The sequence below is a fragment of the Myotis myotis genome, unplaced genomic scaffold (genome assembly GCF_014108235.1).
Source record: "Myotis myotis isolate mMyoMyo1 unplaced genomic scaffold, mMyoMyo1.p scaffold_m19_p_4, whole genome shotgun sequence".
NCBI lineage: Eukaryota > Metazoa > Chordata > Mammalia > Chiroptera > Vespertilionidae > Myotis > Myotis myotis.
In genome coordinates this window covers 112610303-112622325 of record NW_023416346.1, presented here as the reverse complement: position 1 = coordinate 112622325, position 12023 = coordinate 112610303, and the positions used below count along the sequence as shown (strand labels likewise).

General features: G+C 40.0%; 1 protein-coding gene across 1 annotated transcript in view; it reads left to right on the top strand.

Moving 5' to 3' along the window:
• The window catches only part of IL1RAPL1 (interleukin 1 receptor accessory protein like 1), a 749920-nt gene extending 738475 nt beyond the window's left edge, over positions 1-11445 (top strand). Inside the window, exons 9-10 of the mRNA XM_036304231.1 lie at positions 9232-9402; positions 9843-11445. Of these exons, the coding sequence (XP_036160124.1) occupies positions 9232-9402; positions 9843-10561 (890 nt within the window). The 3' untranslated portion in view covers positions 10562-11445. The remainder of the gene's footprint in view (positions 1-9231; positions 9403-9842) is intronic.
• The last annotated feature ends 578 nt before the right edge of the window (positions 11446-12023 follow it).

The window sequence follows — 12023 nt, the reverse complement described above, 5'->3', positions numbered from 1 at the left end:
AAGAACAGGCTTAAGAATTCATTTTGAGGCGAGGATCTAATTCTAGACAAATGACACTATTTTATGTTTGTTTTTCTCAGAGTGCAAACTGTTCTGTTTTTATTTTTATTTATATATCTCTGACTATGAAGGGTAAGGGGCATGCTAACTCATAATGATAAAACAAGCTTAAAAGAAGCTTGTTTTGGCAGGCTTGTTACAAGCTTATAAATTGCTAATACAATTTCTATTTTCAAAAAGAAGAAAGAGATCTCTAGTTCTACTTTGGGAGAAAATTTAAGATAATCAATCAATTAGTTGCTTTGCTATCTTAAGTCAAACAATGAGTCCAGTAGAATTTTCTCTTTCAACTGACTGAATTAACTACATAAATATATAAATGAGTTAGAATGCCCTAACTCATTTTGTCTAATACCTGTAATAACTCCCAAAGTAGAACTAGAGATCTCTTTCTTCTTTTTGAAAATAGAAATTGCGTGCATGTATATAAGCACAACCAATAGACACAAGACACTATGGGGGAGCGGGTGAGGGCAAGGACTACAGGGTAGGGGAGGAGGCCGGGAGGAGGTCAATGGGGGGAAAAAGGGAGACACATGTACTACTATTTGTAATACCTTAAACAATAAAATAAAAAATAAAGAAATAGCTAACACCCATCTGCTCTTCTGAAATTAAACTAAGAGATATTACTTGCATGTACATGTAATATCAAATACTTTCAAATTTCAACTAAATTTAATATCCTAATTATAATATGAAGGAGAGGTAAAAGTAAGTTATGTCATCCCATATATGTTTTAATAATATATAGGTCTCAGGGTATGAACATATATGGTAGGGATTTGAAAGACCACTGATGTTGTGGACACTAGAAGGAAAACCAGTCAGTCATTGTGAAAAGTAATAACAACCCTGCTGGTGTGGCTCAGTGGTTGAGTGTCAACCTATGAACCAGGAAGTCACAGTTCAATTCCCAGTCAGAGCACATGCCCGGGTTGCAGGATCAATTCCCAGTGTGGAGTGTGCAGGAGGCAGCCAATCAATGATTCTCTCTCATTATGGATGTTTCTATCTCTCCCTCTCCCTTCCTCTGAAATCAATAAAAATATTTTTAAAGTAAAAAAATAAATAAATAAATTCAACTGCATACAAAAATTTTGTACTTTTACTTTCCTCCCCCCCACATTTTATACTATTGTTGTCATACTGTATATATTTTATATTGTATGTTCATTAAAATAAATTATTTTAGCTACAATTATTTTTAATATTAGTTTTTGAACTTTTGTACTAGAGATAAAAGTGATTTATTTACAAACCATCATAATAGTATTAGGTTATTCTGAATTTTACCATTGAGTTTTGTATTTTTATGTTTTCACGTTGATACTTAGTGCCCTTTCATTTTAACTTGAAGAACTTTCTTTAGCATTTCTTAGAAGCCAAGTCTAGTGCTGATGAACTCCCTTAACTTGCGTTTGGGAATATCTTTATCTCTCCCTCATTTCTGAAGGACACTTTTTCTGATTTTAGTATTCTTGGTTGGATTTTTTATTTTATAACTTTGAATATTTCCTCCCACTTTCTCCTGGTATGCAAGGTTTTTACAGAGAAATCCACTGATAGCCGTATGGGGGTTCTTTTGTATGTGCTGAGTCATTTTTGTTAGGCTGCTTTTAAAATTCTCTCTTTGACATCTAGTATTTTGATTATAATGTGTCATCATCTTTGGTTTGATCTTGCTTGGGGTCCTTTGAGCCTCCTGTACCTGGATGTAAATTTCTCTCCCAAGATTTAGGGAGTTTTCAGCTTTTATTTCTTTAAAGAAGCTCTCTGCCACCTTCTCTCTCTTCTTTTCCTGGAACTCCCATGATGTGAATGTTAGTTGACTTGATGGTGTCCATAATTCACATAGGCTTTCTTCGTTTAAAAAAAAAAAAATGTTCCTCAGTCTAATTTCAAATGCTCTGTCTTCAAGTTTTCTGCTTTATTCTTCTGCATGACCAAGTTTGTTTTTGAAGCTGTCTAATTTTTTTCTTGTTTTTTGTTTGTTTGTTTGTTAGTTTTTATCCTGTTGTATTCTTCAGGTCTAGTATTTCTGCTTGGTTCTTTTTTTATTTCTATTTATTAAACTTCTTAATTTATTCATCATTGTTTTTCTGATTTTGTTAAATTGTCCACCTGGGGTTTGTTTTTGTTTATTTTCATTTCATTGGGTTTCTTTAAGATGCTTATTTTGAATTATTTGTTTGGCAAATTGTAGATCTCCATTTCTTTGGGATTGGTTACTGGACCTTTATTATTTTCCTTTGTTGGTATCATATTTGCCTGATTCTTCTTTATTCATATATCCTTGCATTGGTGTCTGTGCATTTAAAGGAGTAAGCACCTTGTCTAGTCTTTACAGACTGATTTCAGCAGGTTAACATTTTCTCCTGCCTATTCCCCAAGCCAATGGGATTACCTCTAGAATTGCAGTCAGGCTGGGTTGTCACTAGTTTTGAGGCTGGATCTGTAGCAGGTCTGTTACAAGGAGCTCAACTAGGCAAGGCTGTCTGATTCCTGGTTGGTGGGACTATCGTTGGTCAAATGTCCATGTCAGGGTCCACCCAGATGGGTCCCTGGGTGGGCAGGATGGACTCTGAACCATAGCTAAGAGGACACATATAAAGCATGTCTTATTTGGCCATTTTAAGGGCATCACTTTTGTTCATTTTTTTAAAAAATTTGTTTTATTGCTTAAAATATTACAAAGAGTAGTACATATGTCTCCTTTTTTCCCCCTTCTGTTCATTTTCTGTGGCACCTGGCAATCAAAATCTCTCAAAAGTCATAGGAAGGGTAAATCAATGACTATATTTGAATTTATGAAGATTATTACAAACAGTGTGTACACCAGCTGTTTTCCATCTCTATGGTGAACATAATTATAAATGATAGTTTAAGTTTGAGAACATGCAATTTAGAGAATAAAGTTTAGACTAGGAAATATACCCTTGCACTATCCTGTTGTGACTATTTTTCAATTACAGTTGACATCCAACATTGTTTTGTGTTAGTTTCAGGTGTATAGCACAGCAGTTAAACATTTATATAATTTGCAATGTGATCCCTAAGGTAATTCTAATACCCACCTGGTACCACACATAGTTATTACAATATTGTTGACTATATTCCCTATGCTGTACTTTACATCCCTATGACTGTTTTGTAGCCAATTATTTCTTAATTCCTTCACCTGTTTTTCACCCATTCTCCAACCCTTCTCCCTTCTGGCATCCATCAATCTGTTTTCTGTATCTATAAGTATGTTTCTTCATTTCATTTGTCCTTTATATTTCACATATAAATTATATCATATGGTATTTGTGTTTATCTGCCTGGATTATTTCACTTACCACCATGCTCTCTAGGTTCATCCATGCTGTCTCAAATGATGCCTAGCTAGTTTTGAGCTATTTATAAATTTGAGTTGTCTTTAAGAGAGCACAAAACCTATTCTTTAAAAAAACTTGACATAATTTTGTTGTTTTTACCTATCATTATAAAAATGTCATTTTTTTAAAGTGTCTCCAGTACATGAAGCTCATACAGATTATTCAATATATGTTCTTACAGATATTTTTAAAATATATTTTTTTATTTATTTCAGAGAGGAAGGGAGAGGGAGAGAGAGATAGAAACATCAATGATGAGATAGAATCATTGATGGGCTGCTTCCTGCTTGCCCTATCTGGAATTGAACCCGCATCCCAGGCACGTGCCCTGACCAAGAATCAAACTGTGACCTCTTGGTTTATAAGTCAACACTCAATCACTGAGTCACACTGGCCAGGCCAGATATTTTTAAATCTAAGAGATGTTACCCAAGATTCATCTTCAGCTGGTAATTGAGAAAAATGAAGATTCCTTACCCATATGATTTCAAGTCAGGATATATTGGTGAATTTAGTATGGTATTTGTCACGGTTTTGGAATCTGATAACTTTTAAATTCAGAGTTTGATTTTGGTAGTAAATAAACACCTACCCATCATTGCACTGATGTAGACTCTTGGGAAAGAAAAGAATTGCTATCAATCAAGGGTTTCATTGATTTGAGGATGCTAATGCAGCTGTTTGCAAGGGGCTTTTTAGTCACATTTATTCCCAGGAAAATCTGCATGTGAGCAATTTCTTTTTATATAAGTGTTATTGGCTTAAATGCTATAAATTAATTCATCCTATCTAATAAAAGAGAAACATGGTAATTAGCATGTGACCGCTACCCTTCCCATTGGCTAATCAGGGCAATATGCAAATTAACTGCCAGCCAAGATGGTGGCCAGCAGCCAGGCAGCTTAAAGTGAACATGAGGCTTGCTTGCTTCAGTGATGGAGGACTCCAACGTTCCCCGCCTGACGCTGCAGGCCTCTGAGCTGCAACTCCAAGCAACTATGTTACAAATATAGAAGCTAAACCAGGGATGGGCAAACTTTTTGACTCGAGGGCCACAATGGGTTCTTAAACTGGACCGGAGGGCCGGAACAAAAGCATGGACGGAGTGTTTGTGTGAACTAATATAAATTCAAAGTAAACATCATTACATAAAAGGGTACGGTCTTTTTTTTTTTTTTTTTAGTTTTATTCATTTCAAACGGGCCAGATCCGGCCTGCGGGCCGTAGTTTGCCCACTGCTGATAAACAAAACCCCAGAAACCTGCTTTAGTCCATCAGGCTTCAGCCAGCAGGATCACAACATTGTTTCAAATACAGAAGGTAAACAAAGGCCAGAAACCTGCTTTCAGCAGTGGAGGCCTAAGAGCTGGAGCCAAGCCTCAAAGCTAAAGCTGGCCCAGAATAAAAAAAAGGAGTGGTTGGGAGCTTCAGTCACCCCCAGCCTGAAAACAGCCCTCAGCCCCTCACCCAGACTGGCCAGGCACCCCAGTGGGGACCCCCACCCTGAAGGGTGTGTGACCAGCTGCAAACAGCCATCATCCCCTCACTCAGGCTGGCCAGGCACCCCAGTGGGGACCCCCACCCTGATCCAGGACACGCTTCAGGGCAAACCAGCTGGCCCCGGGATCAGTGTGACAGGGGGCAGCGCCCAAACCCTCTGATCGCCCTGCTGCAGCTCTGTGTGTGACAGGGGGCGGGGCCACAACCTCCCTATCTGCCCTGCTCTGTTCATGACAGGGGAAGGTGCCCCAACCCTCTGATCAGCCATGCTCTGTGCCTGATAAGGGGGAGCGCCCCAACCCCCTGATCGCCCTGCAGCTCTGTGTGTGACAGTGTCCTGCGCCCCAACCCCCTGATCAGCCCTGCTCTGTGTGTGACAGGGTGCGGTGCCCCAACCTCCACCCCCCCACAGGCCCTGCTCTGTGTGTGACGGGGTAGAGCCATAACCTCCCCATTGGCCCTGCCCTGAATGTGAGAGTGGCAGCGCCCCAAGCCCCTGATTGGCCCTGCTCTGTGTGTGACAGGGGGCAGCGCCCCAACCCCCTGATCGGCCCTGCTCTGTGTGTGACAGGGTGTGGCGCCCCAACCACCCTCCAAGGGCCCTGCTCTGTGTGTGACGGGGTAGAGCCATAACTTCCCCATCGGCCCTGCCCTGAGTGTGACAGTGGCGGCACCCCAACCCCCTGATTGGCCCTGCTCTGTGTGTGACAGGGTGCGGCGCCCCAAACCCCCCCCCCCACGGGCCCTGCTCTGTGTGTGACGGGGTAGAGCCATAACCTCCCCATCGGCCCTGCCCTGAATGTGAGAGTGGCAGCGCCCCAACCCCCTGATTGGCCCTGCTCTGTGTGTGACAGGGGGCGGCGCCCCAACTCCCCTATTGGCCCTGCTCTGTGGGTGATAGAGGGCGGTGCCCCAACCCCCCCTCCACAGGCCCTGCTTTGTGTCTGATGGAGTAGAGCCATAACCTCCCCATCGGCCCTGCCCTGAGTGTGACAGTGGCGGCGCCCCAACCCCCTGATTGACCCTGCACTGTGCGTGACAGGGTATGGAACCCCAAACCCCCTGATGGGCCCTGCTCTCTGCGTGACGGGGTGGTGCCGCAACCTCCCCATCGACCCTGTCTTGAGTGTGACAGCGGGCGGTGCCCCAACCCCCCAATCAGCCCTACCCTGAGCATGACTGAGGGTGGCATCGCAACCTCCTGATCTGCCCTGCTCTGTGCATGACAGGGGGCGGCGCCCCAACTCCCCAATCGGCCCTGCTCTGAGCCCGACTAGGGACTGCACCTAGGGATTGGGCCTGCCCTCTGCCACCAGGGAGCAGGCCTAAGCCAGCAGTTCGTTATCTCCCGAGGGGTCCCAGACTTCGAGAGGGCACAGGCCGGGCTGAGGGACCCCCCCCTGCTGAGTGCACAAATTTTTGTGCACCAGGCCTCTAGTATGACATAAAGAGATAGACAACTGACTGAGGCCATAACAGCAAATCCTGAGGTTCATTTAAGCTATTGTAGTTACTGTATATATTACTCTAGGCAAGAGTCTATCCCCTCTGTGATGAAAGTGTGTATTTCTGCTATTTTATTGAGAGCAAATGCCCTGTCATGTAAGGACCAATTATCATAGAGCTGGAGCTACAGTGTTCATGTTTTGTGGTATTCTGGTTAATTACCTAACAGCTAACTGTAGCTCTTTGGTGTCTATATATCCTGTCCCAAAAAGAGTTCCTCAAAGTGTGGTCTCTCAATCAGCAATAGCATCACCTGAGAGTTTCTTATAAATGTAAATTCTCAGGACCTATTTTAGACCTACTGAATGAAAAAAACTGTATTTAACAAGCCCTCCAAATTGTGGTCATTTATGCTCAAGTATGAAAACCACTTTTCTAGAGAAGTTTACAGGGAATCTAAGGCCTTCCCTTGAGTCACAATGAGAAATTACTTTTCAAGACTATTCGAAAGGAGTCTTGCTAAACTCCAACTCCTCACCTCCTAGCAAATCCTTGCAGAGCCCATCTAGGCAGCATGGTGTGTGTACCACTAAAGCCTTCTCTCAAAGGAAATGGCCCAGGCCTTGAGAAAATCTATACACTGGCTATAAGATATAAGCCATGCGATACCCAAATGAAAGGGCATTCATTCATTTAATCATCTGATGTATTTGAGCATCTACTAAGCTCTAGTTACATTATCTGAGTCAAGAATCTTTTGGTCAAAGAAAGAAGATAAGATGTAAGCACAATAATGTAATATATGGGAAAAGAGATCACCCCACACTCAGAGACATCAAACTCAAATTCAAAGGAAACAAATTGCATATTTAGCTACTGAATTTGACAATAGTTAGCCATAAATATTTTTCAGCTATCATCAACATAATCAGTGGTGAGGTTTGAAAAGGTAAATTTTGTGGCTCTATGTGGAATGGGCCAGAAGAAGGAAGACCCACTAAAAATAATTATAACAACTGAAAACAAGTACAGCCTGACCTAGGATGGAAGTAGACTCAAAAGGGTTCTTACTAGTGAATGGCTATGAGATTGTTGGTAAATGAAAAGGGATAAGTGGAACATATAGATAAAGTTTGGAGACTAAATAAGATTGTTATGTTATTAAAAGATCAGCCAAAGGGCATGTATGCATGCATATAAGCCTAACCAATGGACACAGACAACAGGGAGGTGAGGGCATGAGTGGGGGGTGGAGGGGCAATAGGGGGATAAAGACACATATGTAATACCTTAATCAATAAAGAAATTTTTAAAAAATAAAATTAAAGTGAAATAAAAGGTGAAGATGGGAAGCTTGTTATTTTGTGAGCAAGTTGAATGTAGGGTACATAATGAACATTCATTCAAATTAAGGGGCCCAAGTTATAGGTAGAACTAGAGGACTACTGGTAGTTCATGAGAAGAAAACAGAATTGGACATGTAAGGGAGACATCCACACAGAAGTGATTGTTAATGTTATGTGAAGAAAGGAGATTTTTTTAAGGGAAAGTGGGTTGAAAGAAAAATGAAACAGGATATAGAAAACATCTTGAGAAATTATAGTGTTTATGAGTTGGAAGAGAGGCATCCATGGAAGAGGCAGGGGAACCAGAAAAAGTGTCATGTAAGCAAAAGTGATATCCAGCTGGAACTTACCAGTATTGGTGGAACAATTGTTACATTTCTTCTGAGTCATCAGTGCTCTGTTCTTATTGGTGTTCAGATTGATCTAGTTTTCAAATATTTTTAAGCTTAATAGGGCAAAGCTTAAAAAGGGCAAAGAATGAGGATCCAGTCATTACAAATCCTAGATTTGGGCAAACTTTAACACTTTATAGAACTTTCTGGTAAACTAGAAGAGAACAGCTTCCAAGAAAGAAAATAGTATGTGCATGAAATCATTCTACTATCTACAGTCTGGTTTAAGGAGCCCTCCCTCATAATAAAGACAGTAATTAGAACTGAGGTGAATTATGAATTCTGATATCACATCCTGAAAAGGACATTGATGAATGAGAGACTATCCAGAAGATAACTGATTTCTTGTTCTTAGAAACAATAAATGAGAAATCTGGGATGTTTATCTTAAAAAATTTGAGAGAAATTCATTGATGCATGATAATGTCATCAAATATTTGAAGGATTCTTATGTAAAAAGGGGGAAGAATGAGGAAAGGAACAGATTTTAGAACCAAGTTTTATTCATTTACATTGTAATTTTTTATTCTTATTTTCAAACTGATTAACATGATGAGAAAATAATTTGACAGCATATTACATGTAAAATACAGTCCCCAAATCCAAGAACCAACTTTAAAAATTAAATAATTAAAAATTAAAAATTAAATAATCCACTGTCAAGCAACTCACGGTTTTTTTTCTTTTCTCTCTCTTTTTTTCAAAAGGGTAAAGTGACTAAAGGCGGGATTAATTGAATGTACCACTATTTAGAATAAGAACACACTATCCAAATATGTGGCTTTTTATAAGCAGCCCGGATTCTCTATGATGTGTGCATCAAAAATGATAGAAGTTAACATATTATTATTCTTTTCATTGATTTTTCTCCTACTGCCCTCACAACAGCAACAACAAAATGAAAACATGATCCCTTACACCTCCAAATTAGTTCCAGAATAGTTGGCATTATTGAATTGTTATTGAAAACTAACGAAGGCTTCTTTCATTCATCCCTTGGAAGTGAAACATTTGGAGATGTTTGTGAAAAGAGGTTAATGTTTTCATATCCTATTATTTCTTTTGTAAGACAGTGACTTCAATTTTACTCTGTAATGTTTTTGACAGACAATAAAGATTATGACGCATACTTGTCCTACACCAAAGTGGATCCTGACCAGTGGAATCAAGAGACGGGGGAAGAAGAGCGCTTCGCTCTTGAAATCTTACCTGACATGCTTGAGAAGCACTATGGATATAAGTTGTTTATACCAGACAGAGATTTAATTCCAACTGGAAGTAAGTGCATGTTTTCATTCGCATCTTCTTGTGTCTATCTGTGTAGTCATCATTTTTAGACAGAACTTGACCTTTTGGTTCTTCATTTCAAAAACTGTATGTGTCAGATTGTTAAGAAAGAAATGTTGCTATGTGTTCATCTGAAACTTAATTGTGACACCTCTGAAGTAGTACTTCCATCATTTTACAAAGCATTTCATTTTGATGAGCCCTAACATTTAAATAAACCAAATGAGAAATTTAAGCCTGGAAAAATATTTCTAGCATTAAAAGAAGCAAAGCCCCTAATCTATTCAAAGTGATCATTGGCTATTTTCATCTCCTCAAGATGTTACCCAACAAACACCAATTCTCATTTCATGTGTGAAAGAGAATCTTCCAGGGCTTTCTGGACCACATTTTGGATTTACTCATTCTGATCACTCTTTTCTCTTTTGTAGCATACATTGAAGATGTAGCAAGATGTGTAGATCAAAGCAAGCGGCTGATTATTGTTATGACCCCAAATTACGTAGTCAGAAGGGGCTGGAGCATCTTTGAGCTGGAGACCAGACTTCGAAACATGCTTGTGACTGGAGAAATTAAAGTGATACTAATTGAATGCAGTGAACTGCGAGGAATTATGAACTACCAGGAGGTGGAGGCCCTCAAGCACACCATCAAGCTCCTGACGGTTATTAAGTGGCATGGACCAAAATGCAACAAGTTGAACTCTAAGTTCTGGAAACGTTTACAATATGAAATGCCTTTTAAGAGGATAGAACCCATTACACATGAGCAGGCTTTAGATGTTAGCGAGCAGGGGCCTTTCGGGGAGCTGCAGACTGTCTCGGCCATTTCCATGGCTGCAGCCACCTCCACAGCTCTAGCCACTGCCCATCCAGATCTCCGTTCCAATTTTCACAACACGTACCATTCACAAATGCGCCAGAAACACTACTACCGAAGCTATGAGTATGATGTACCTCCTACTGGCACCCTGCCTCTTACCTCCATAGGAAATCAGCATACCTATTGCAACATCCCTATGACACTCATCAATGGGCAGCGGCCACAGACAAAATCCAGCAGGGAGCAGAATCCAGACGAGGCCCACACAAACAGTGCCATCCTGCCACTGTTGCCAAGGGAGACCAGTATATCCAGTGTGATTTGGTGACAGAAAAGCAAGGGACATCCTGTCCCTGGGAGCTTGAGTAGAGTCTGCAGTCCAGTGCCTGGAACTAAATCCTCGACTGCTGCTGTTAAAAACATGCATTACAATCTCTAGAACACGAGGAAAAACAGGGTCTTGTACATATGTTTTTTGCAGTTTCTTTGTAGCATCAATGTCTTGTTGTTTTACCACCTCTCTTACTCATTACATTTTTGACTTTGTTTTATATGTCACTGGAATTTGTAAATTTACATTTTTTTAAAGAAGAGACTTATGTGTAGATAGAAAACCCTTTTTTGCTTCATGAGTTTAGTTTTAGAAGGGGTTTCATTTCCTTTTCTTGATTTTGTTTTGCTTTTAACATTTCCTTGGGGTGCTTGGACAAATCCATCTGATGGGACAAGGAGCACCGGATCCTCTCTTGGGTTCTACCTAGGATCAGCAGGGCCATGTGGGCCTTCAGAGAGCAGTGCACCAACTGCCAGCATTGCCATTTGAGGGGAGACAAAGAAGCGAACACTTGCTCATAGGATGGCCCCGCCAATCAGAGCCCTCAATCTTTTCCTTGTCCCACCTCATTTCCCACCTCTGCCCTTCTAATGGCGGCATGATGTGTAAATTCTGAGGAAGGGTGGGGGTGGGTCTAACTGTCTTAACATTTAATTCACTGCTGGTCAGAATACACTCCAGACCCAAAAGTGTGCTAGTCACTTAACAGTGACCACAACAGCGTGCTAAGAAGAGAAGATCAAGGGCATGAATATGGGGGAAAGAGTGTTGTTTCCGTTTTTTAAATGAGTTGATGTACCCTTATATAAATATATAAATATATATAAATATACAACAAAACAAACAAAAAAACAAAAACAAAAAACAAAAAAACAAAAAACAAAAAAAAAAGTAAGCCCTATATTTGATCACTTCCTGGAAAGGCATGAATGTGTTTGTGGCTGTTTTTGTTTGATATTCTACTTCCTCTTTTCCCTCTGTATTTTTTTCTGCAAATGAGATTATGTGCAAATGCCTGGCAAGTTAACTCAAAAGGGTGAATCAAACAGAAGTCAAAATGAAATTTACATTGAAGGCTTCCAAACCAAAGGGAAGAACAGGATGTGTCATCAAATATGTTTTGTCACCTTGTATTATACAAAATGTTATTTTCTAAAGAGTCAGAACAAATCTGTGAAACTTATTATGGGGTTCTCTTGTATTAAATGTTAATTCGCTGTATTTAATTTTCAATACTACATACAGAATCCAGTGTTTGGTTTCAGTTTGTGAACATAAGTAACACTTATTAATATCCAAGTGTTTAAATAAGAACTCAGGAGGTCAAATATATGAATACCTAGAGAAATCAGTATTTTCAAAATAAACATTATTTACACAAAATGGTTTTTAAATTAGGTAAGAACGTGTTTAAAATAATTTTATTGTATAAAAATTAGTTTCATTTTAACTGTAT